At 46.1% G+C, this 26,791-nt stretch overlaps 1 protein-coding gene across 5 annotated transcripts in view; it reads right to left on the bottom strand.

The window, feature by feature from the left end:
• The window catches only part of CD82 (CD82 molecule), a 42,640-nt gene that overhangs the window by 15,787 nt on the left and 62 nt on the right, over nt 1–26,791 (bottom strand). The window contains exons 1-3 of one of the 5 annotated variants that reach the window (XM_054067544.1): nt 26,567–26,680; nt 7,235–7,316; nt 1,798–1,870 (exon numbers count right to left, since the gene is read on the bottom strand). In XM_054067544.1, coding sequence (XP_053923519.1) covers nt 1,798–1,870; nt 7,235–7,297 — 136 coding nt within the window. In that variant the 5' untranslated portion in view covers nt 7,298–7,316; nt 26,567–26,680. Of the gene's footprint in view, nt 1–1,797; nt 1,871–7,234; nt 7,317–13,221; nt 13,243–14,967; nt 15,103–16,403; nt 16,538–26,566; nt 26,681–26,791 lie in introns of those variants that run through there. The other 4 variants (XM_054067545.1, XM_054067546.1, XM_054067548.1 and 1 more) reach the window with 4 other exon arrangements.

Below are 26,791 nucleotides of genomic sequence, written 5' to 3'. Positions count from 1 at the left end.
AGTGCTAGAAAGCAATTGCTTCCATCAACTTCTTTTTAGAGGAAAGAAAAAAGTGTTTCCAACTCAAAAGCCCTTCGGAGAAGTGATAGTGGCAGGGTGACAGGAGCTATGCTTGCACTTCTCCTCTGCAATAAGTCTTGCAAGAGACAAGACTCTCTGCTGGCACGACAAACTCCTGCTCTATTTGCTGTCAGTCCGTGTTTTCCTCTGCACTGGGCAAGCAGCCAAGGAAATACAACAGGCTTCTTTGGCAGCAGCTGGAGTGCCCTGCTGTGCCGGGCTCCCTCCCTGATGCCTGGGTTACTAAAGCAGAGGGAAGGAGGAACGAGGCATGGGAAAGGAAGCGAGGGGGTGGGGAGAAAGAACTGATGCTGGAAATCTCCAGGAAGGAAGCTAAATCCTTAAGTGCTCTGTTAGCAGAGTTTCTGGGTAAAATGGGAAAAAGCAGAGCCAAACCCAGGGACTTCATTACCTCCACAAGCAGCACAAACATCCATCAGCCTAGGGGAACAGCTGCTGGCCTGCTGGTACTAAACACACCTGAGGCTGTGATGGGTGCTGCAAATAGCCAAGTCCTGGTAAGCTCCTTTTTGACTGTCTGTATTAAAAGTGTGTTCCTGCTTATGCCCCTTCTTTATTAATCAACACTCCTTACTGTGCTTCTCACTCTTCTAGTACTGCAGTAGAAAGCGTGATGCCACAGCACAACAAACAGCAAGCAGCAGTATCTGTGTGTTTGGCATTAGTGGGGTTGTTGTCTCCACCTAGCACTTTCCAAAGCCAGGCTAGTGAGTTTAGCAGGACTTGGGAGATAAAGTCCTTTGCAGGATCAGTGTAGTTAGGAACAAGACTATGAATGCCATTACTGTGCATTCCCTGGGGCTGCAAGCAGTGTGATGGCAGCGTCCAAAACCGCTGCCAGAGTCAGCAATTCCAAAGGTAGCGCTAGCGGCAATGAGTAACCAGACCTGCAGAAGAGTAGCTTGAAGGGCCCTCTAGAAAAATGCACAGAGGAAGCAGTTTCTATAAGATAGAGCTGAGCTACTCATTTGGTGAGAGTCCACTTAGAGCCCTGCCAGCTCAGTTTTTTGGTTGTTGCAGAAAGCAGACCCTCTGTTAAGATTCAGGTTGATGCTCTTGACTGACTTAATGGGGAAGGAAGCTAGCTCCTCACACATGCAATGACACAAAGCACGTCTGATGGCCAGGCTAAGTCTCATGAAGTCTCTACAATCCAGTGTGTTTTAGAAAACTGATCATTAAAGATTTATGCAGACCAATACCTTCTGGAACCCCTAAGATCTGCATCTTCTACTGCTTAGGAACAAACAGACTGGATATTTCCAATGTACATGAAGCATCAATAAAACCAGGTACCTTCTTTGGCACTTTAAAAACAGTTGCATTGAAATAGATCATTACAGAAAGCAGTGAGAATATAAAGGACTTACATAGTAAAACCACATTATGTGTTGTGGAAACACAGAGGATGAAGTGAAAGTAGAATTAAATACTAGTCCCTAGGTTTAGCATTATGTATTTGGATTGTTGGGTAAAAAGTCAATGGTCTTATATAGTCTGACTCTTGTGCAATCCACAAGACTAGGAGGAATGCTGTCTCCAGGGTTGCTCCCTTTCACCCTGTCCTTGACAGTCTCATCTTGCTATACACCATGTTACTGCTCAAGTCAGAAACCATGCATAAAAACATTGCCAACCCCAGACCACACCACGGCCAAGCACGGCCCCTGACTTGAGTCAGTTCAGAAGGAAAAAGAAGAAGAAACACAGTCTTACGCAAAACTGCAATGAAACTGGTTTTGTCAGCCAGAATCCATATTCCAAAACCCAGGATCACAGCACCCAGGATCTGAAAGAGAAAACATATGTAGCTGGCTTATCAGTTTAGACAAACAGGAAGAGGCAGTCATCATTCTCCATACCTCCAGAGTAAAAACAACCACTCTTTTGCTGTTCCCACCCATCTCACCTCCTGGTACATCTCCCAAAGTAAACAGGATTAGCATGACTCCAGGAAGAGAGACTCAGACAACTGCACAGGAGATCCACATTGTTCGGCAATCTTTCACAAAGTATATTAGTAGTACATTATGTTGTATAGGAGGACCATTTGAAACAGTCTGAGGAAGAGACTCCCCGCTGCTATAATCTTGTTGTCAGAAGCACAAGGTAAGTGCACAGCTTCTGTGAAGAACTAAGGAAGGACAATCACATCTAACATGTGATTTCAAAGATGTTTTTAATAGAGAAGTCCTTGACCCTATGGGACCAGGCTGGGAGCCAGCTGCCAAAGGATTAGGTATCTGGGAACTGGAACCTTCCCAGGAAGGAAATCTTCAGCTTGTCATTCTCCATTATAAAGTTATGGCTTCAACCCATAAATGTAAAAAGCCAGCAGCATTCACTTTGCATGCATATTCCATTGAATGAATGCTTTGCCCCTTCCAAAGCTGGGCTTAGGTATTTTGCCTTGGCCCCTGCTTTATGCTAGAATATCCCAGCTCCTCAAGTCAGCACATCTTACTGCCAACAGGGTGTCAAACTTTATGAAACAGCCACGGTCCCTGCCTTTCTCACCACGCGGTCTTATCTAGGGCAAGAATTAGTAGCACAATATTTCCCTATGAGGAGTCAGCTGAATCTGGACACTGAATTCAGATGACAAGAGACACAGAGCTTTCCTACCTCATTTGGAGGAGGGAAGTATGCTTTGTTTAAGCTTCCAGATATCATCAGGCTTTATGCTTCACTGTGAGGTGTTTGCATGTAGATGACCCCAGCTCTCAAATTAGAGTCAAGCACTATTATACTTATAATAAAGCAACTGTGCTGAGAAGCCTGTAAGTCTGCAGGTTTGATAAGAAGTTGAAACTCATGCTGTTCAGCCAGCTAGAAGTGGCAAAATCTGGAGACCAGTTGCTATGCAAAGATCTAAAACAGACTTTGAAGAAACAAGACAGGGAGTGCAAGTGAGATGCTTCCAGAGGACATCAACCACAAGCACCAGTTCTTAGACCAGCAGGATTTCAAGACAGGGTGAAGAGAAATAACAAATAAACCAACAGGGCTGAAGAGAGATTGTAATTCAGTGCTTCGTGAGAGAATGTTCAGATATTTGGGAGAAAAGCAAAATGCCAAACCACCACCTGAAACAAGCTGGCACAGAGGGTTACACAGACAGGCATTGGGTCCACAATTTGAAAGCTTAAACTGTGCTTCAGCTCCTCATACAAAGAAGTTTTGCTGAGCAAAGATAAAGCAACAGTCTGAAATAAGCTGCTTGCAAGCTTTTCTGGCTTGGCAGAGAATACAACTTGTAGTTAGCTCTGGGGACAGGATTAGAAAGTTACCAAGCAAGTTCCCATCTAAAAAGCTGTAAAAAATATATAGCTGTTGTCTCAAAGAAAAAAAAAAAAAAAAAAAAAAGAAAAAAACTTAAAGAGAGAGATACAAAAGAAAAAGAGGTAAGATGACAGTAACAAGAACAAGAATTTCCCCTTGCATTATGTCACAATGTGCTGCACCACTGCACTGAATCTGCTGATCAGACTAGAAAGGCCCCTTGAACATGCAACAGCTGTGGTGCCTAAAAAATTCATCTCAAAACTTGGGATTGCCAAGAACTGCTGAAGTTACAGTTTGAGGCAGTCTCACATTTAAACTACAGTCTTAATAAAATATTTGTCTTGACAAAGATGCAAACCAGGTTGAATGCTACATCTTGGCTCACTGATCCTGAAATATCACTCAAGTTTTACTACTGCTGACAAAACACAGAATGGCTGCTGAGCTGAGTTCCTGGGAAGCTATTTGTTATGAAGTATTCAGACTACCCAAGGCCTGTTTTCACTCTGATCTTTGCTCTAGTCCACAACTCATGTGTTTGCCAAGAGCTGCTGCGGAAAACACTAAAAGGTGAAGCAGGGAGAAAAACTGCAAGGGGAAAACGCTGTAAAGTGAGCAATACATTTACCTCTTAACACGACAGTATCTCTGCTGAGCATCTTCAGAAGTTTGCATAGCATAGTAAGGCTGCTTCAGACCATCCATAGAAGAAATTGTATCTGCCTTCCTTAGAATTTAATTTTTCTGCTCCACTGCTTTGAACTCCTGAAGTGGGGGGACAGATGGACTCCCCTCCACCTCATTGGTGGAGGTTTCACCCCTTATTTCAGCAAGATCCCCTTCTACACCCAAGACAGAAAGATGTAGGTCCCTCAAGGCAGGACCAGCAATTTCACATAGCACAGCCCATTGAAGAGGGGCATGGAAGACCTAAGCTGTTGTGGAGCAACTGCCTCACCTTTCCAGAAAGAGTGGCTGGGTATCCCCAGCTCTCCTCTGCCAGCATTGCTTTCCTTCATACTCCAGCTGTGTGAGGTAGCAGTGAGACTGGCACACAGGACATTAGAAAGGCCCTTAAACCTCCAGGCTTCATTTTAGGTAGTAGCCTTCTACTCCACTTACAGAAGAGTTAGAAGTAGGACAGACAGTTACACTCTCTAAACAAATAGTTTCCAGAAGACTGTTGAACTCCTTTGACAGAACTGTTTCCCCTTTAAGTGGAAGCAGCTACTGTGGCCCCACATCTGCTACCCAAAAAGGCTGAGCTATGTTAAGTTTTGATTATAGAAATTAAGCTTATACTCTAAGCTTATGGTTTTGGTATCTTTTGTAGCAAGTAGGTAAACAGTCCAAATAACCTCCTTCCCTTTAATCAAAGCAGGTCAAATCCTTTCCTGAAGTAGGCCTTCAAGACTGCAAAATACCACCTAGCCCCTGAACTACTTCAGGGACCCTATATAGCAAGGTTTCTTCTTCTTTCCTTGAGCTGTAGAGAAATGCTGTTTCAATGACTGAATGACTACAAGATTCACCAGTGTGTATCTAAAGGCTTAATTAATCAGCTCCATCAGTATGCAAAACCTGTCTGTGCTGGGAACTCATAGCAACTCAACAAAAGCAGCTTCTTCACTGGATTAATACTGATCTACCACATTCTATAAGCTCAAGAATCCCACTCCACTCAGACCTTGAACAACCATAATGGAAAAAGCTTCTCCTGTCAACTACTTCCTATGACAGTGAGAGAGTAATGGGTACCACCTTCCTCAACATCTCACACATGTGAAATGCCTGCCATTGGTCAAGACAGAAGCACAATCAAAATCTTCAATCTAGAGAAGCATCAAGCTCCCCTCCAGAACGCAGCAGCTTCAGAGACTTCACTTCCACAGAGTAGCCTGAGAGGAAAGACAGTGCTCGTGGTGCACTGTAGGCTTAGCAAAGAGCTCATTAAAGCAGTTTCTCACTGGTCAGCACAGACCTCCTTACCCCCCACCTTAAAACTCTTCCTCTCCAGGCCCAGGTCAGCACATCAGGTCTGCTTTCCTTCTGGGAACAGGGCTTGCAGCTACACTAGAGGTGATTTGGAGCAGGGTGTGCACAGGGCAAAGAACAGCTGTTTCCCATCACTTGCAACCCAGACAGGAGGGCTCAAGCCTGCCAAGACCCATAGAGGGATTCAGCACCTGCCATCCTCTCAAGTCTCACAAACTATAGGAAAATGATTTTCAGTGCAGACCTGGGTCAGAAAGATGAAGCAGTCCAACTCTGCCTCCTGACAGCACCACTTTCCCACAGGTTGTCCACAGCCATGCCTGCCTCAAATTGGGGAGAAGGCAGCAATGTGGAATAGAGATGTCACAATGACCATTGACAGCATCCAGCAAACCCAGCAGTAGTGTTGTAAAGCATCGTAGTATTTCAGGTTGTCATCTTTCCCCTTTCCTCTCATGCTAGTCTGACTTTCTTGAAGAACTTTCTGTATACAGAGATTAGCTAACAATGCCTGGACCTAGGCTTCATGACAAAGGAAGACTAGACAGTGCTCAGGTACTGGGCTTCAGCAAGACTCAAACACTGCCTTAATAAACACAGCTCTGCTTCCCAGGGTGGACTGGTTACGTTATAAGCTGCTTAGAAAGTACTGCCTCTTCAAGAGAAGACAGCCTGGATGCTAGTGTATCTTCAGAGGAGTCCAGCAATAGGAGGAGGACAAGCCTTAACTCAGCTATATTTTTCCTAACCTTTAAGTAGACCAACTCATACTCCAAAAGACCTAGTGGCACTAGATCTAGTGACAACTCTCCCATCCTTACCAAGAGTCTTCACTCATGGATGCTTTAAGTGCCACCGACTTTTAGCCTTTAGACCAGAGCTAACTACTCTTAGGATGGAAGCAAAATGCAGAGAGGAAAGAGTCAACAGGATAAGCCAAGAAAAACCAGATCCAGATGTGCCTCAAGTTTAAGCCCGTATGCCAGCTGCACAGCTCAGCCATGCAGGAAGCAAGAGAGAAACTGTGTGCAGGGCCACAGACCAGAAAGCAGTGCTCATCTTATCATGATCCATTTCCCTCCCTGCCCTCTCAGCCTGGCCCTTCCTTCCCCTTACGTGCTGAACAAAGAGTAACAGTATCAAGCTATTTTCTTGCTGATATGTAGAAAGCTGAAACCTTATGCTTCCCCAACACCACATTCCACTGCAGAAGGGCAGCAGTAGCTCCACTGTCCACATGGCACACAATATCTAAGCTTCACAAAAGGACTCATGCCATGCGTGTGGCTCTCAAATGATTCTGTTCCAAAAGGAGCTCATCCTTTGCTGAGCTTCACACTTGAAAATAACCACATCCACTGGGCTGCCTTATTTCCCCAGGCAAGCCTGCCCCAGTCTCCTCCACCTCCCAGCTTCATTTCAAATAGGAGACCTGGGCCAATTCATGTTGTAAAAAATCAAAATGAGCCCCTGGGACAGGAACAAAATTAGAGTTGTTCTTTGAGGCCTCCTGACCCATTTAGGAGGGCACTGCCATTACTTGGCAAGTTTTCTGCTCCAGATGTGGCAAAGTAGGTACAACTACTCTCCTTCCAGAAAGGACCCATAACTCCTGTTTTCATTTCCCACTGCAGGAAGGGAGCTGTGTGCATTGGAGACACCAGGTGGGTATTGGGAGTGGAGCTGGTCAACATACCTGGGAGCTGCACAGCTGCTCTGATGTCCCTCAGCTTCAGGAATTTCCTCACTCCTTCCAAAACTCTGAACATTTTATTCAATGAACATACTAGGCCAACATCCAGAAAAAAACACCTTTCCAGCTAATTTTAGTCCAGGTTTTCCTTTCTACTCTGCAGATACCCGCTATACTTACAAGGAACAGGAGATTGAAGAGGAAGAGGAAGTACTTGGTGACTTTTAGGCAGCCAGACCCCATCTTCTTTCACTTACTGGACCTAAGGGGAAAGACAGACAGATAACTAGTTACATTAGTGTCAGGCCCTCCAAGCAGTTTTCAGAGCAACGTCCTTACCTTGTGCAGAGCTCTGGATCATACGCTGGGTCTCATAGCAGATGCACAAAAGCATATGCTCCATAAATTACCCAAGTTGCCATTTCAGGGCAGTAAAATAGGACACCACTATCACTACAAATACAGTCACTGGTTCCAAGTTCTGGAGAGTGACTGAGGGCTATCAGCAGTTACAGAAGGGATTTGATCACAAATACACTGCTAATTCCATCACTATTTATATGGACTTTGCCTTAATGACATCAACCAAAATACCAACTCTAGCTACCGTTCCTGTCAGAGAAATAGGATGCGCTTATCTGAAGGACCTCACAAGGCCAGCTCCTTCCCCCAGAAAATCTCATCTCCTCACGACCCCTAAGCAGATGAAGGAGAGCAAGGCCAAAGGGTCAGTTTAAAAACCAACATTAAACAGAGCTTCCTGTGTGCAACTTGGCATCTGATGCTTTGATAACACACGAGGACCAGCAAGTCTGCTCCATGGTTACAAACCACCAATTCCCCTTCAAGATCAAGACAAGCAAGATTTCAACAGGTCCCAGTTTCCAAAGACAACCACACAAATTCAAGGCAGCATGGGCACACTGGTAATAAGACATTGGGTTTAGTTTGTTGGTACCAGCCACACAAACTACATACATACATGGGGTGGCTGGCAAGCAATACAGAGAGGGCAAGAGACAAGCTCCAGGGCTGGTCTCCAGCATAGAGAAGGTACTGTGCTGTACCTCAAGTTAACTCTGTTCAATTACCATGGCTGAAACCTAGACAACCTCTTCTTATGCAAGCTTACAAGGTTGCTCTTAACACTGTGAATTGGGTAGCTTATCAACAATGGATGCTCATCAGGTCTTTGCCCTACAGGACCTGGGGGAGATCTGTATTACTGCAAGTTACTCCAATTCTTGTCTGATAGTAAAGAGCTCAGAAGCTAGAACACAATCCCACAGACCATTCCCCTGCTACTGGAGTAAGCCTCCTCTGGGGAAAACAACACAGCTAAGTAACACATGAGAACCTATGGGGGAACGTCTGAGGTCGGCTTTCCTGCTGCTACTTCCTCCGCTGTGTTTAGCTATGTTTCTTGCACAGGCAATGAAGGGCTTTTAAGTCCCTTAAAATTTGCTCTAGCAAGCTCCGTGCTCAACACAGACCATACTGCTTTAAGAAGCAACAGTCAGAGGAAGAGCAATACTAGGCTAGGGTCATGAATGTGGCCTACTAAGAGCAACAACAGAGAGCAAGACCAGCAGGGTTTCCTGCTGCCAGCCGGGGTGTACCAAGGGTCACTGGAGCCCAGGACGTTCCTTTTGTTTTAATCAAAGGCTTTTGGTTAATCCTATTAAATATTTAGGTTAACTCTTGAGCTAAACTGGTATGTGGGTCTTGTTATAACTGGCTAGTCTTTCCACCAAGCAATGGTCACCCTCCAACTACCTGGAAAGAGCGTGAGTCTGAACTCGGTAGCTGAAGACAACATTACTGCTCTAACTTCAAGAGATGCCATAACCAGAGGCTGTGCTAAGCCGATTGCTGCACAGCACCTAGCAAGATGCTACTGAGATGGGAAAGCAGTACAGAAATACAATCTCAGCCAGCTGTGCTGCAAGTTGATCTTAAAATCCCACCTATACAGCAGTCATTGCACTTCTTACTGCACAGCCAGGTTAGCATCATTTCAGTCACTTTTTCTTTAGTTAACTCCTCTGGTCAGAGTCCATAAAGCCAGCGACCAATGGTAGCTTGCTTCAAATTAGCCAGGCAAAGCTCCTGTAATAGTTTACTTACACCAAATATCAAATACACAGCATTCTTATTTCCAATCCCATCCCCTCCCTGTGCAGCCATGAGCTAGAAGCTGGTTCTGTTCCAGCACAGATGTACTATGCAACAGCTGCATCACTACCAGGCTATGAAATGAGAGTGAAGGTCCTGTTAGCAGATTTTTACCTTTGCTTAATGACAGCGAGTTTATTCAAGATGCCTTGCTCATATTAGACCAGCTCTCCTACCACAAATCAGCTTGCTCTTGCAGAACTAGCTGATTTCCAGCTGTAATGGAAAGACTACCATGCACAAATGCCACTTCCTTCAAACTGTGTGCTCCGCTCCTTTCCTCTGCTGGAGAAGCTTTCTCTCAGGCCGTCAATCCCAGCAAACGCCAACATCTAAGACTGCACTTGGAGAGAATAACTAAGACATAAGTTTTCCCATCCAGCTGGCTTGCTTACTGGCTTCACTGTGAACACATCTCCTCTGAAAAGCATCACAAACTGGAGCCTGGCAGTCTAACCAGAACATTGAGGCAGCCAGGTCCCTAGGCAATAACGAATGTCTGTTGTGGGGGAAACAAGTGTTCTAACATGCTTCAACCTAGCCAAGAACTAGGTTAGATTATAACCTCCTGCGTAAGACAGTGGACTTCTCAAGATGTCTGGTCCCAGGTGCAAACCTCCAGATTTTTAAGCTGAAGGGGCAGCTCTCAGTGCTTGCTCATTCACTTCCTAGCACTCAGCAGCAGTGTGCTCTTTATTTCCAGCTCTGTCCACACTACTTTGATTAGTCAGGAAAACAGAGATTTGCAGAGCTGTTAGGATCTTTACAACAGTTATCTAAGATAATTAGGTAGTCAAACAAGTTGAGAAGAGCTGGTATGGAAGGCAAGATGCCTGAGGTGACAAGAGTAGAAGATTGCTATCAGGGCTCTTCTACTTCTAGCTATTTGTTAAAAGTCATACCATCTTCAATGCCTATTAAAAAAAGCCCGAAACTCCAACTGTGCATTACAGCATTATGCACTGTTTTCCTCTTGCCATAGAGACATATACCTCCTTCATAGCTCCTAGCCATGAAGTAATTCAACGTACAGTTTTCAAGCAAAAAGGAGAAACAGGTTTTTAGATTTTTGCTTTGAGCTTTTAAGATACTTTAAGGCTCCACACACTGAGACATCACACACTTCCCAATTCTTCTGCTATACTTAAGAAATTAAACTTACCTTTGTTCACTACATTAATGGAATTCCTCAATCGCACAGTTACAAAACCAACAACACTCTCAAACAATAGAAGCAGCAGCACAAAATTTGAGATTTGGAAGCAGACAAGGTTGGAGTTATCTCAACAGGACATGTCCATGTGCCATATGGCAGTGAAGGGGTTGACTTAAGTACACAGTCTTGCCAGCCAGTGCCACCTGTGGACTGTGGCAGTCAGAGCTGATCATTTGCCTTCTAAAGTCAGTCAACTTTTAAGCCTTAACAACCTGCAGCAATGCGTGTAAGAGGTTGATACTTGAAGTTTTCAACTTTTAAATTCGACCCATTATCCACAGTTGTTCTTTGTTTCCTTCTTTTTCTCTCCACTCCAACTGCTTTGACCATTTGAAATTTCCCCTCCAAGTGGCCCCACCCAGCCTTTTCAACAATCCTACCCACATGCCTCCAATTTTTCCTGTCATTCTACAGATTGACACTAGCTCTGCAGATGATTTTGCAAAACACCATACTGTCAACTTGCAGAGTGGCATTTCTCCCTATCTCTCATTTCCCATCCTGATTGCAGGATTATTGATGCACATCTATCATTTTGTTGCCTCGAGGCATGACTGCCATAAAAACTTGGTAGCCAACACAGCCTGGTGATTCTGTGTAGTTGATCCTGGGAGTTTTTCATCCCAGCTTCAGGCCAGGGACCTGAACAGAGAACTGTCTCCTGGAAGGCATCAATTGATCCAGGACCTGAGTTCCCTAGGGGTGGTGAATGGGACAAGTCTGTACAGGCTAAGCCAGCATCACAGGATGGCTTCCTGCCTTCTCCACCACTTCCAACTCTCAGGCCTGTCATCATCACAGCAGCAGTGAAGATAACGAGGTTTGTATGGGCAGCACAAAACGTGTCTGAGGAGAAGTGACAGAGGCCCAGTTAGTTAGCAACAGCAGAGTCCTATCATGGCTTGGAGATTAACTTATTTTTGTTGCAGGGGCCTGCAATTCTCCCAGCCCCCCCCCTCCAGCAAAAGGTGACCACGGTGAAGGACAGGCTATATCGGGGGAGCTGAATATGTCCCCCTCCTGGCCCCGCCAGCAGACAGCAAGGAGGAGAGGCGAGTGCTCCTGTGCAGATGTTATAAACACATCAGTCAAGGGGCAGAGAGGCCAAGTGAATATTTAATTACAATTCTACTCTCTCAAATTAAATCCTGTACTGCCTCCATCTAGCAAGCACTGCATGCTTAGTGCTTGCTGAAGCTCATGGTATTTGGCTCAGGCTAGTACTGTACATGCCAGTGCCATGTAGCTTTGCCAATAAGAGCTCAGCCTTCCTCTGCAGCACCTCCCTCGCAATGTAGGTTTCTTCTAGACAAGCTCCGGCAGTTGAAGGACCTCAGCTGCCAATTTACTGTACAGCACAAATAAAGGGATCATTTATGAGTGCCATGAAAGAGAGGAAGACAAGCAGGAACAATGTCAACACAAACCAGAGTAGACCGGTTGTGGAAATCACCGTCTCAGTACATTTACTGGCAAGTGCAAAGTTCATGCAAACTCTCAAGGAGAGCACACGTGCTCCTGAGAGCACCGAGCTCTGAAGGTCAGCCCCAATACTCCAAGTCAAGTAGAAGAGGGTTCACATTTTAATGAATCTACATAGCCTGGAAGATACAGTCTCTTCTCCCTCAAACCCTCTTCCTTCAGGGAAGGAATGAATGTTACAAAGAAGCTGCAAGTTGTTTCTACCTACTTTGGCCAGTTGCTTCCCACTACCAGCCCTCGGGCTCCAACTCTACGGAGTGCAAAACAAAGGCAGACTTCATACATGTACTGCTACTATTACAGCTTTTACCAAGCTCAGAAGAGGTCACAAGAGAACCAGACTGATGCCAGCTCTGCAGTGGTTTTCCAGTTACTATTGCCCCCACAAACACCTCAAGCGCCCTGTATGACTGGCACACTAGCTCTTTTATGCTATCCTTCCTGCCTGCATTTGGCCAAACTCCCAACTGTATCGATAGAGAGATGAAGAAGCCAGTGCTGTGAAGTAAGGTTCTGTGGCATACCCTGAGGCTCCTGATCCTTCACATTTTGCATCTGATGTGGCAGGTGGGACCTTTGCATGAAAGTCCAGCTAGTCCACTGAAGCAACCTCCAAAGCAGCCTAAGCTGATTACAACCACTGCAAGCAAGCACAACCTTCCCCATGCCCACCTGAACCTAACAACTTGCAAGAGATCATCTCCCTCAAAATGCTGTCACCAGGCTGTACTTTGAAAATCTCTAAAGCTCTCCATGATCTGGTCTCACCACCCTGCCTTCTTTTCACACCACAGCAGTGATCAGGGTTAGGTGGGCTCATTTGTAGACAGCTGGCCCAAGAAGCCCTGGAGAAGCAGAAGCTCTCACTGATGTATTGAGATCACAGAATTGGCTCCCTCTGACCAAAGCAACACCAGTCCCTAGGAGGGGATCAGCAAGGCACCATTTCCATAAAGATCTTTATCTGCACAATAATTTGCATGAGCTTAAATTAATTTTGAAAGCTAATGCAGTTACTTTTTTGCAGTACTATCCCAATCCAGAAACCAGAACCAGATCAGCTGTACACTAGGCTAGAGACCCACAGAAACCAGCTGGGGATAAGAAGACCCTTAAATGCTCACTTCCCCCTTCCAGTCCCAAGATAGACACCTACACGCAGGAGAGGCTGGGGAAGGGACAGTCCAGAAAGCCACAATCTCTAACAGCAGGAGAGGCCTGTCTTCTGCAGGATTTTGAGCGCTTGCACCACAAAGCCAGGCTACCAGGAATGCTTCTCTATCCATGCACTTACCATCAGAAGGTCTCCTTATCATCAGGATTGAGACAGGACAGCTTCACACAACAGTACCAGTTAATGAACAATCACAGAGTTACTAATTCTCTTGTTAACTAGTTACAACACTGCCCTCAGGACAGTGACTGAGAGCTACAGCCAAGTTAACTCACAAAGAATACCCAAAGGAGTTAATCTTGTTGACGTTAATATTCTAAAGCCTTAGACTTTTGGTACACCTGGGAAGTCCATCTTGTCTCTGGCAAGCAAATAATTGAAGAGCCAAAAGCAGACCCAGGTCTGAATTCACTTAACTTTTTCTAAGCTCCACTGAGATAATACCAGCTGAGTAATGACCTTGAAAACATAAACAAGATCATGTTTGTCATGGAGATTTTCCAAACAGCCATCTCTTCTAAAGCTACAATGGAGGGATTTGAGGGAGAAGCTGGATCCTAAAAATTAAGGATGCTAATTAGGTTTACCATCTTAGAGTTACCGTCTCAAGCAGGCCACACTTGGGGATGAAGGGGAGGGATGTATGTATGTCACTGATTCAGTTTCTTCTTGAAGGAAAGTGTCAGGGAAAAAAAGAAAACTATTTTTACATAATACATACTTTGGAAATAGAAGGGAAGAAAAGAAGGTGTGTGGAATAAACTATCTGTTATTTCACCTAGTCTACTGAGAGCTGCTGCTTAACGAGAAGCAATTTCTTTCAAGCTGGAGGAGATGGTCTGAGGGCTAAGTACAAAGTTAGAGTCAATAGCACAGCAAATTGCAGCATGGATACTTAACTGTCAATAAACTTTTAATCTCACCATTTAGGAGTATAGACCTGTGGAGTGACAACCTAGCATGAGCATCTGCAAGACATCTGCAAGCCAGAGGCTCTGGTGTGCATGCAGTCCCTGCATGTTTGCTGTCCCTGTAGTAACGGGAGCAGAGTAAAGCAAGGCAACAGTTGGCTGCAAGTACTGCATAAATATCACTGCAAAGACTACATTTCTCAGGAAATTACACGAGTTTCTAAGGAACTCTTCAACTCACACTGCAAAGATACATTTATTCTTGGTGCACCTGGCGAGACATGAAGCTTTTCAAATGTTCGACTTCTGCAGTTAGTCTAGTGTTGTGTGAATAATCTGACAAGTGACAGTGTCATCCAGCAAAACCTCAGATTAGAAAGTACCCATAGGACTGTTTACGATGGCAGAGGGTTTTCAGGATGTTTTACCACAGCACGCACGTGTTGTGCATTTTGTAAAAGAGGAAATGCGTATTTCAGAAATGTACTTCTGATGCTCAAGAGGAAGCATCAGATATTTATAAACATACTACCATACTGTTAAAAAGAAACCCACTCACAGTTTAGTATCAAAGAGCAGCACAGGTTTTAGAAGTGTCTATTATCATCTCTCTATATTTGCACGGGGTGCAATCAGATTTAAAGAACATCTGGACTTCACACTTCAGTGTGAAAGCCAGCATTCAAGTACAAATTCAGTCCCTAAAACTGGCAAATAGAGAGACTTCTTTGCTATTTTCAGTCTATACACTTATACTTGCACAGCATGACAGTATTTGCAGGACAGTATTTCTCCAATTTAAGCAAATCTTTCCATTCAGCAAGACCAGAGACACAAGTCTGCCAAAAAAAATGGAAAAAAAAATGACCCAACCCAAAACAAACCCCCACAACCTGTCCCAGAAGTCATTTGGTTCTCCTCTCCTCCTAAAAAAAAGACGCATTACACAACTTACCAGAAATAGCAGGCAGAAGAAAAAGCCAAAATTGCTGTTTAGTGGACTTTTTCTTTTTTGATTACCATGTACTAGAATGTTATTTGTGCAACAAATTCTGCAAGTAGAGCCGAGAAAGAAGGCTGCACGCTGACCAAAACGAACACACCATGCAGTAAAAACGCGTAATTTTCAGAAAACTGGTTGGGCAACTCTGTCACTTGACTACATTGGCTCTTTAACGGCTCCAACAACACGACCAGCTCAGCTTTGTTTTCCTCACTTGGAGCCATTAGGCTGCAAACTTAACCTCTGAAACGGATGCCCCACTAGCTCCCCTGCCCACGAGAAATGCCTATGTGTCAAAGGCAGTCCCCCCCACCGGTTTGCCCCACACCTCGTGGAGGAGCAAAGCCCACAAACCGGACCTGCACCCTGAACTGCAGCAGCATGGCTGGCACAGACAAGCAGCACCCTGTTTGCACTCAGGTAAGCTTCTCCTCAGTGTGGCTCTGCAGCAGCCAGAGGATGCTCCTAAGCATTGCCACTGCCATCAGATTCATCAGCCTGGAAATCCCCAGTTTGAGTACACGCAAAAGACAGGCTCTCAAGCCTCCTTCTCATGCAAGCAATGCCTTGGAGATCAAGAAATCTCCTCTGAGGTGTTACACAATATCCCTCCCATCACCATTTGGACTGGAGATACCTTCCTGAGATCCAGCAACCCTCTCTCCCTGGCCAAAGCACCCAAAGGCTATCACAGTCCAGGCAGGAAGAAAGCCTTAACACAAGCTTTTTTAGTCTCATGAGCCAGCACCAGAGATTGCCAGACTGAGGTAGTAGACAGGTAGTTCAACTCAGTTTTATCTTTTCCGCCTCCTCCTCCCATAAGATACAAGAAGTCAAGGTCAAGAACTTTCTACTGTGAAGTTCCCTTTCAAAACAAACTGGTTTTCAGCTACTTCCATTTTCTCAGATGTGCGAGCAGATAACTCGTGGGTGTTTAGATTCAGCACATCCATGCCAAATATGTTTCTGAGAAGTTACAGCATCTGCCTAAACTGGGAAATGAGGTTTCCTACTCAGATTCTCTCCAGGAATTATCAAGGTTATAGCAAAGGAACAGAGGGAGTAGTTATACTTCAGTGACAGAAGTTTTCCTCAGCTTAGCAACTTGAACAGCAATTAAACAACACACTCTCTCTCCATCCCTTCTTTTGCACGTTGAGCTGTGGGACTAGACTCCTGTTCTCCACAGACATGTGGATCGGGCTGAGCAGAGTCCAGGCACCAGCAAGGGAAGGAAGCCAAGGCCCACAAGACTTATCCACCGCTGTTCCCAGAAGTAGCAGACTCTCCAGTAGTTCACGCCATAGCTGAAGCCAGAGGCCACTAGAAGCTAGGCTCTAGAGACTGCCTACTGAGAAGAGTGTAGGAAGACAAGAACTCCTTCATACTTCTCAGGCTGGAGCCGCTGGAGGAGCTCAGATACTGAAGTCCCATGCTGCTGGGCCTCACCAGCCCATTGGAGAGTGTCCTCTGGCACCAGGATTCTTGCCAAAACCTTTCTCCTAGGGAGCATGTAGATGATCTTAAGTGGCAGAAAGGAAGAAAAGCAACAAAAAAAAAATCACCACAAAGCAAACAGAGAAGAATTTATTACAAATTATTTATTTACAAAGAATTTGTTTATTACAAATTATTGTGAAGCTTTAGAATTAAATCAGCTTTCTCAAACAACAGAAAAGGCAGACTGATAGCCTACTTTAACCATATCTCATGCTTTGTATCAGATCATTTACTGATAGCAAGGCACATGTCTCAAGAAGCAGAGGTTTTAACCTTTTAGCCCCACGGGTCAAGCAGCGCTAGAAGACTACTGCAGACCCAGAGTGACTGGAAAGTCACAGTACTGGCACAGAAAAGTGCCTCAGCCCATGAAGGGAGGCATCTTTTGGTCTGTTCACAGAAACAGTCCCTTTCTATTTGTGATTTCGGTAATCTTCTTTTTGCCAAATATACCGTTTGGTAATTGCAGCACCCTCACCGCATACCAGCTGTTTGTATGCCTGTGGCTACTGAACCACTCCTGCTAGTGTGCAGGCACTGTTACATGTGATCCTAGAGCAAAAGACAACAGATCAGCAGCTGTAATAATCATCCCTCTTTAACAAGGTCTGCCCTATCATAACCAAAGTCCCCATTTGCGGGGCTTCCAGCATCCAGAGTCAGAAGTACAGGACTCCTGCAAGATTCTCGCACAATGTATCTTGTCGTCTCTCCCAGACACACATATCAGGGAAGACAAGGAAAATGACTCAGCAAACTCATTGGCTAAAAGTACACAGGGACAGCTAAGCCAGAGGTCTCCAAACTCAATGGTATGAAGCCATTCACACAACAGCAGTGCCACAACCACAAAAGGTTACTGCCCAACCCATGCTGTGCTCTCATTGCCCTCTGCCCTAGAAGAAGTTTTACTTCCCATCAGATCATTGCAGGGTCACACGAAATGCCGCACCCCATGACAGCCTGGTATGCCTGTTGGCAAGATTAGCACCACCACAAACAGTCTGAGGATGAACATTTCACAACATCTTGAGTTTCACACCACAGACACCACTTGAGACTACCATGCCTGCAGTATGAATAAAAAAAAATCCAGAACTATAAAAAGCTTCAGAGGAAGGAACTATGCTGCTTTCCAAAATGATGATTTAGAGAGGCCAAGGGGGCAGCAAAAGCCCTAAATCAAAAGGGTTTAGAATACAGATGTTCTCAGACATTCTCTTCTACTCAAAAATTTCTACCTGCAACCACCTTTGCTCCTTACAATATCAATGTGAGTAATATAGTTTTACACATTTAACTGGCAGCACACAGTCACAACAGCCAAACCCTTGCTGGTCCGATTACACCAAGGATACAGCTCAGAAGCTATTTCGTGCTTTATTTCTAGAAGAATTGATCCCAGCAGGTGCTGCTGTACAGTCTTCAAGATGTACGGCAGCAGTGTCTATCACTTTTTCCTTCCACTTTCACAGACCAGCCTCCTCACTCCAAGCCCTTCCTACAGGAGGAAGAAAGTGGAAAAGAAATCTGCATTGTACAGCAGTAAAGGGCAGCAGAGCTGTAAGAAGCATAAGTAACACAGCAAAAGCTGTTACAGAAGCTGCAGTGACGCTACTTTGTTCTCAGTTTAAACATTTTAGGAAGTTAAAAGTGACAATAAGAAATCTCAGAAGACAGAGCTGGGAAAGAGGAGGGCAGTAGGAAACACAGCCAGCTGGAAAAGATGCTTAAAAGCCTTTGGTTTCCCTTCTAGGAAGATGGTTCTGGAGGCTAAGGCAGACTGTGATTCATGCAGGTGTTTTGCTACCGTATTGACTGCTGCATAACCAGGCAGGTAATCCAGCAGACTTAATTGGAGCAATGTGAGAACATTACTCAATTATAGACCTGCCACCTGTGGTTACTGTCACCCCTCCTCCAAACACCATCAAAAAAAAGGGAAAATAATCAATCCAGCCTTCCAAGCACCACATGTGTAGGTTATAGACGGGCCTGCTTCAAGCCAAGAGGAATATACATATGGGATAAATTCCCCAGGAATTTGGCAGTTAAAATATACAGCAAGACTTTGAAAAGCTGGGTCTGTTTTGGGAAAAGGAAGAGCCTCCTTGGAGTCTGCAGATCTATGCACAGTTGTCTGGAAAATGGGTTCAGATGAACCCATACCAAAGGAGGCTGGGTGGCCTTTTCTACTTTCTTGAAAGGTTCTCCTTTTCTAAATTTAGAGCACAGATATTTCAGGACACTATTTGATGGAGCAAAGCTAGAAGAATGAGATGGAAAAAGAGTAGTTCAGCAGTATTTAAAAAGAAAGAACTTTTATCCTGCATATCTAACTGATTTACAGATACCAGATAAGCTTCAATGCACACAAAAATGCTCACTTTTATTTTTTTAAAGGGGGGAAGGGTTAGCAGGGCTGTTTAATCTTTAATTAGTAAATAATAATTGAGATTAAGATTACTTTTTAATAGGGCTGCAGGTGCTTTTTCCTACCTCCCTCTGTTCCACCACCCTATGCTCCACATCCTGTTCCTCAGAGACTGTTTCTACTTTACATTTGTTCTACAATTTTTAGTCAAGCCAAACATACTAATGACATCAACTTACAGCAAGGGGTCTCACGCATGCTACCTAGGAAGGCAAGGGCTGTGACACAAGGCTCCCTGTGGCCCTAGGATAGATGATCACCCCTCGATAGTGCAGCAGCTTGAAATTCAGCCCAGCGAAGCCCTATCGCCACTAGGGCTCTCCACTGAGACCCTGGCCACAGGAGTAACCAGGTAGCACCACAGAAACACGGCTACTGACTCAGCTCACCTCACACACCACTGCTCCAGCTGTTCCTGCTGACAACAAACGCCCTGTGGTGAAGACTGCCTCTTTTCCGGGCAAACAATGAGCAGCTTGTTCAGGTTCCCATGGGACCGCACTGGGGGCACAGCCATCTACTTGCACACACACTGGTAGGTTTTACCCACAGCTGATAGCTGAGTGAGGAAGGTTTTCCATCTGCCTGAACCTACATAAAGCAAGAACTTACTTGTTTTACTACAGGATCAAGTTCAAACCACTACCACAACAGCCTCTAAAGCTGCAACACAATGGATTGGGAATGAATGCAGAATCACCTAGGCTCTGAAACCATCAGGAGGACCACCATCAAATCCAAGGAGCCTTTGAGATCTTGGACTTGGGCATCAAAGCAGCCTTAGTCCTCCCTTGAAACAGCCTCTTCTACCAAGGCAGCAGGTAGTTTGATACCCCTGTTGACATTAAGAAATGCCCACGTGGTTTCAGCATCAGCATTTTGGTCACCTCGGTTTCATTCTGGGAAGTTGTGAGTCAATGCCTCCTCCAGGGAGCAGGGGTGAGAGGAAATTCTGACCCATCAGATCCCACACATCAGGTAGGAGAGGTGACAGTGGCTGTGGACACTACCTCCCACTGCTCAAGAGCAAGCACAGCTCCCACTCCCCCAGCATTTTAGCTGCAATCAGACGAGGTGCTATACCCCTTGGAGGATCTTGTGGGCGGGACCTGCTGAGCCCTGCACCCAGGGCACAGCCACTTCCTGCAGAAAGCCCCACAGAGGGGCTGGAGATCACTTGCTAGGCTGACCTGACCCACAGGACACCACTCCACTCACCACCAGCCTCCATGGACCTCTGTTGTACGCATAGCCTCTCCTCCACTCTCATTCAGCATTCCTAGGGAGGTATGCAGACTCCTTGGGAGCAAGAGAAAAGCTGTGTCTTTGCCTTGTTTCACATAGCTTACCAGGGTTTCTCCACCCAGCTGTGTTCTAGCACTGTCCTACACAGCACCTGCCAAGCAGAAGCCTTCTCTAACTAAAAGAGCTTCCTTTGGGAATAGATAGATTTACTGCACAACTCAGAGGGCTCTTTAGTTATTCAGTGTGCAGTGTCTCTGCAAACCTGCATTAGAAAGGGACCTGAATGTAAAGAAGAGCCCAGAAGCTTCTCAGACTGCTGCAAAAGCACATCCAGGCAGCTAGATTTTGTCTGGTTGGTGTTTCCCCCTCCAGAAGAGAGGTCAAGGATGAGCACAATTAGAACAGTAGCCTGCCTTTAAAGCCCCGGTTTCTTCAAGCATTCAGCACAGATGCTGCAAAATAGTTCACCTCTCTGCTTGGTCAGTGCAAAATTCAAGACAACAGCAGGGGTGGGGAAATAGCCTTGCTAACCTGCTGGTCAGCAGTCTCCTCAACCCAAGTGCAACACAGTATTCTGGATCTATGCTTCTGTATAAATAGGGAGCCTTGCTCCGTGACCACAAGATATGGAACAGAAGCAAGGGAATAAGTAAACTGTCTCCTAGTAAAGCACACTGGAAAGTTGAGGACATTCCAGTGAAACCACTCAAGGCTGAATCATCACCAGCAGCTTCAGTCCAGGCTGACACACACAGCAGAAACATGACTGACTTCACAGCAGTCAAGAGGACACTGATTGTACCACACCACCAGCATGAAACAAGTCCCAGAACCAATGCACAATTCTAACTGCTGTACTAGAGATGGTGTCCTATCACCACATCAGCCAAAACATCACTCTTTTATGCAAAGAGTACTCTTCAAATTATTTCATTAGAAGCAGAAAGGAGAGGAGCAGAGCAGTCTGCATGGTGCCTTTCAAAAACAGGCATGTTAGCTCTGGGAACCGAAGTCAAAAAAACCCACTTATTACTGACACCACTAAATACAGAACCTCTTCAAATTCTGTCCACATGTATTTCAAGTAACGTTAAGTAAGCCATTGGCAGGACCAAGGAGAAATCAGAAAAAAACCCAACCAAACAACAAACCCCCAAAAATCAGGTATGAAGGGAATAAGAGATGCCCAGCACAGATATTTTTGCCTTTAAGGCTAGAGCACCTAGAAACAGAAATGCCATGAAAGGTGCAGAAACTTCCCTGGAAAGGTCTAACTAGAGCACTGATTCATTTAGTGCAACAGCTGAACTCCTCTAGTTAATTTAGATTTCACAACTGATTCCGGATCAAACTGCTAATCATCACAGGAGACACGCTGGCTCCAGGAGTTTAGGATTTGCATACTCTTACATTATGGATGATGGCAGCAGCCCTTACAGTCCTAGCCAAGCACGGAGACACCGCTTCCACAACTGCCCGGTGCTGCTCCTGATTCCATGCCAATATAAGAGCGGCTGTGATCCCCCTGATGCAGAAAACACCTAAAGGCAATGACTCAAATCTGTGCCAGCCTGGTATGTCAGCCCAAGCAAAATCAGGGTCCTGAAGTAGGTTGTTTTTAAAACTAGGCAGATAGTTTGCTGCATGTAGAGACAGCAGCTGAGGGTATCGAGCTCTTGTACGGCCCCCAAAGCCCATCCTGGTGAGGGCACAGAAACTTGACTGATCACAGAGGCAGCGGCCAAAGGAAGATGCTGGTGGAAGACATGGTCACATCCAGTGACCAATAACCCCTTCACCACAGCAACTCCGGAAAACAGCCTCTTTCGTTCCCAACAGGTAAAACTAATTTACAGCAAGTTCAGGCCCTGCTATCCAAATTCTTGCAAGCTATGTCCTCCTCTTCCCCTTTCCCAAACTGCCTCCATGTTAATGGATGGGGATCATCTGAAGAAGAGACCAAAGACAGTCCCCAGCTCCAGCTGTGTGAAGGTCAGCTTTGGTCAAGGTGGATGGCTGCATCTTTGATGCATCATCCCTTCCTTTGCTTATACACAAGACCTGCCTCTAACCAAATCAGAATTATTTTTGCCTATGAGGGGAACTCTCCATTATATAACTTCAAATCTCTGGACTGCTGGAGATCCTAACATATAAAGCTTGTCCCAGATCAGCATTTCCCCACTACACATGGCCATGGGATTATCATTGCACTGGAAGAGATCAGCAATCTGCTTACAGACCAGCAACAGTTTTGCAGTAAAGGGTAAAGCACTTTTGTGACGCACCTCTTTGCTCAAGGCTGTGCTGCAGAGAAACTAGAACAGCAGCACAGCAGTATCCTTAACAAATGTCACCGGTCCTTTGCCCATGAGCAAGGTTCCTGGTGGCACAAGACAGCTGACCCTTCCCAGCTCCTGAGCTCCTTAAGAACAGACAGACACTTACCTCAGCAGCAAGTTTCAGAAATTAAGTACATACACCACACTTTGACTTGACTTGCTTCTAAATGGTGGTGTCCCAGTTCTGAAGCTCCATCAAGGTGAGAAAAGAACTAGAGCAGTGAGCCAGACAGTCCATGCATGCACCATTTCCCACAGGAGAAAGCCTGCCTTCAGCTTAGTCTCCTTCCCTATCTTCCCTGCATTTACTTTGGATGAACCCCAAACCACCCAGCTCCCCTGGCCCTACTGAATCTGAAAGGACACACACTTGGGTACTGAGCCGGCTGTCTCTAATCTCCATCCCAACAGGCTACTGTCTTGTTCCCTTTTTGCTGTCATCTACCAGGCAGCCCCTTTCACAGAGCTGTCCACAGTAATGTCTCATCTTTCTTCCAGAAAATTGGCTCGCTCTGAATCTGTCAGCACATGTAAGCGATGATTTAAGCAATCTCCAGCACACAGTTCCTTGTGCTTCAGTTATCACCCTGTCTAGGTTCAAGACAGCCATTAACTGCTTCAGTGTTTATGAGCACTGATAGCCCAGCAATATTTCAGCAAACAGGCCCTGCCACAGCCAACCAATCCCCAAAGCACTGCTGGTGCTGGCTGCATCTCTCTCACTATTGCCTTAGCCATACCAAGAGACAGACTGTAATTTTTAGCCTTTCCTCCATTTCATTCCCTCTTTGAGAATACAGATGAGCCATGAAGAAATGGAGGTGGTTGGGTAATGATTGTAGCTCATTACACAGCTCCTAAGGGGAAGGTGGCTCACACAGCCATCACTTCATGCACGTGTCAGTAATCATTTGCCAGGGAAAGCTATGATCCCGCATTCCTCCAACAGAAGCATTAGTGCAAGAGCACAGTTTATTTCTTAGCCCAAAGATGACAACCACAGCAGGGGCAAGGCTATGGAGCCTAGCTAGCCCTTTACTGTACTTAAGGACTCCAGACCCCAGAATGCCACTATCTGTGTTCTGGGACAAATTAAGACAGGGAAGGAGAAGAAAGGGATGCAGATATGGTGCTCCTGTTTTAGAGAGTCGAAGTTAAGGCACTCTAGGGTGAGGGCCAGAGTTTCTGGCAGTAATAAATTACTTTTGATGTGCACAAGTTTTTCCAAAGAGGAAACTGAGCAAGAAGCACAAGAATGGAGGCTCTGGTCACACCTAGTTGCACAGGCTTGCTGGAAGTGTTGCTGCCTACATCAGCCTTTCAAACCACTCAACCATAGCCTGAACCCTGCTAGACCCACGCTGTCCCTCCCACTCACCTGTGAGCAGAAACAGAAAGGAAACCAGGAAGAAAGCTGCCATGCTACAGGCACCACTGAAGTGGAACAATAATTACCACTTCAGATAGTGTGGGGCACAGTCCACCTCCCAGCATCACCCTGGTTTTCCCGTAACATATCCTGAGCCATCAGTGCCTCAGGTCCTTGGGCAGTGTCCTTTACCTCTGTTGCGTACTTCCCACTGTATCTCTGCCACCAGGCACCAAAACCCACAGCCATGGTTTGAGGTGCAAAGCACCCTGGAGCCTGTGTTTACCAGAGGTTTGCAAAATTCCCACCTTCACCTCCAATTTAAACATCTACAGGATGAATTCCTGCACTCCTGGATGGTCCCTTGCTGCCTTACAGTTGTGACTCAAGGATTCAGAGATACAGGAGGTGGATGAAACCTTTCCTCAGCTTGTTAGACAAGGAATTTCATATGAAACACCACCCCACAGTACCCAACTCACCGCTTGCTATTCATGGAGTTTGAAATGGGGTGGGGCTTGGAGACTAGATGCAGGAAACCTCCAGGGAGCTGTGGGAAGGCTTTGCTGGAGTATCTCCTATACCAGCTTACAGTTGTAGGTCACACTACACCTGCCTGTCCTCAGAGAACTAAAATAGAGACAATAATAGGAATGAAGACAGTCCAGATGAGCCGCATCATTAAAGCCGCTAAATCCTCTTAAGGGAGGAGCTTCCATACAGCAGAACAGATTGCCTGTGGGGAGAATTTCTCCAGGCACTGAGCTTGTATCTTTCTCTACTTCTGTCACATGCATGTAGGAAGCTGAGCTAATGCTGCAGGATTTCACCTAGCCACCTCTGCCCTGCAGTACAGGCAGGAGGATGTTGTCCCAATGGTCCCCAGAGCCCACGTCAAAGATGAAGAAGCTCAGGCCAAAAGAGGCTCCACAGAGTGAAACTATCTTTGGAACCAAGACCCGTCTATGAAAGAAGTGTTAAATGAAAGGATGTTAGGAGTGAGCCACTCCAAATCTGCACATTGGAAGGTCCTTTTCACCCATGTAGCAGCCCAACATGAGCAAGCATCCATAGATTTTATTATTTTTAAACAAGCACAACTGAAGGTGTGAGAGTTCTTGCTCCAGCCAAAGGAGCTGAAGGAAGCGTGAATGTTAAAAACTACCCTACCATAGCAACTACAAAGAGGTCCTGAAACCAGACCCTGGCAGGACTTTAGACACCCATGCAGTGACACTGCAGAACAAGTCAATGACCACCCACACATCACTGCCCTTCACCCCCATTAGCACTTTCTTTCCATTTAGTCAGACCTGAGTAATCCATCATTTTTACAGCTTGTTTGTCATATGCTTATCTTGATATCAGCATCTGGCAGCATGCTATTGCGACTGCTTCTCTCAGTAGAAAACTCCCTCTAGATTTTCATAGCAGCGCTTCCATATTTGAACATTGTGGTCACCAAGAGCATCCTAGCCACACGCTTCTGCTCAACAGTTCTCATACATCAAGCAAGCTTCTCAGTAGCAGGCTCACACCTTGGGTTTATAAAGACAAGTATTTTTGTCAAGCCCAAGATGCCCGAGAAAGGGGAGGGATGAAACATAAACAACAGTCCTCTGCAGATGAGCAGTATCCCTGACAGCAGAATTCAAAACAGCAGTCTTCATATGTATGTCTTCGCTTGCACAGAAACACAGCGTTTCCTAAAGCTACGCATCGAGAGGCCTCACTAGTGCTGGGATAGGTTACATCCCTGTGAACCTCTACCAGCAGCAGCAGCACAAAAAAATCTCCAAGAGTTGCTCTTCTCCCAAGCTGCCACCTTTGAGAGCACAGCAAATGGACACCCTGCCCTGCCCTCGCACAGCCAGTAAAGTTTCAGGCTCTCATCTCATGCACAAGATGGAAACGTTAGACTTGGTCCAAGACATAGGAACACTTCAGTAACTAGCTTTACAGTTTACTGAAGCCAATATTCAGATTCCAGGATGGCAGGCTTTTTCCCCAGTCTGTTCTTCTTTTGTACTGAGCATTCCATTTGATGTTAAAGCATACACAGCAAAGCGTATGCTCTCTCTTTCATGCTCTGGGGTGGCAACAGCATGCCTGGGTTCTAAGAAGCCCTTATCCTCATATCAACAGACTTGTTAACAGTCACACTGCAAGACAATTCACTGCCAACACCCACCCAGAAATGCAACCACTACTCTAAACCCTTCTCTTTTCTGGGATCTGAGTAGGGAGGTAAGAAAAAAATGCAGCAGGCTGGGCCAGCACCGGATCTCTGTAGCTGCAACAGGGGTAAGACCGCTCCAGAAGCATCTAATGCGCATCGGAGCGAATCAAGACGGATCGCACCGAAGGCAGCAGTCTCCCAGGTGCACAGCCGCGGCACGGCCCGCCTGCCGAAAACCCTTTTAACCCTCAAAGACACTGCAGCGATAACACGTCCGGGTCCCGTAGGACACCAAATGCACCGCACCCGAGGACGATTTATTTGCTCGGGCCACACGCCGGCTCCACACGAGCTCCCCCGCGGGGCGCTCGAAAGGGCAGGCGTGAGCCGCGAGCCTCTCCCCGGAGTAGCTCCCGGGGCGCAGGCACCGACACCCCCATCCCCGGCGGAGGGGAGTCCCTCCCCGGTCCCACCGCACCCACCTGCCCCGCTGCCTCGGTTCCGCTCCCTCCGAGCTGGCCCCGGCTCGGCCGCTGCACCCGCGGGGCGGAGCCGGCGGCTGCGCTGAGCCATCCCCGGGGCCGCCCCCGCTGTCCCGGGCTGCCTGCCCCCCTCCTGCCCTGCCTTGGTACCCCGGGTCCCGCTGCCACAGCCCGCACATCCTATTTTCACCGCCCTAACGGGGATAAAGGTCCCGTCAGCCCCCA

The sequence above is a fragment of the Cuculus canorus genome, chromosome 5 (assembly GCF_017976375.1).
Source record: "Cuculus canorus isolate bCucCan1 chromosome 5, bCucCan1.pri, whole genome shotgun sequence".
Taxonomy (NCBI): domain Eukaryota; kingdom Metazoa; phylum Chordata; class Aves; order Cuculiformes; family Cuculidae; genus Cuculus; species Cuculus canorus.
The sequence above is the reverse complement of the archived record's forward strand: the minus strand, read 5'-3'. Positions and strand labels throughout refer to the sequence as shown.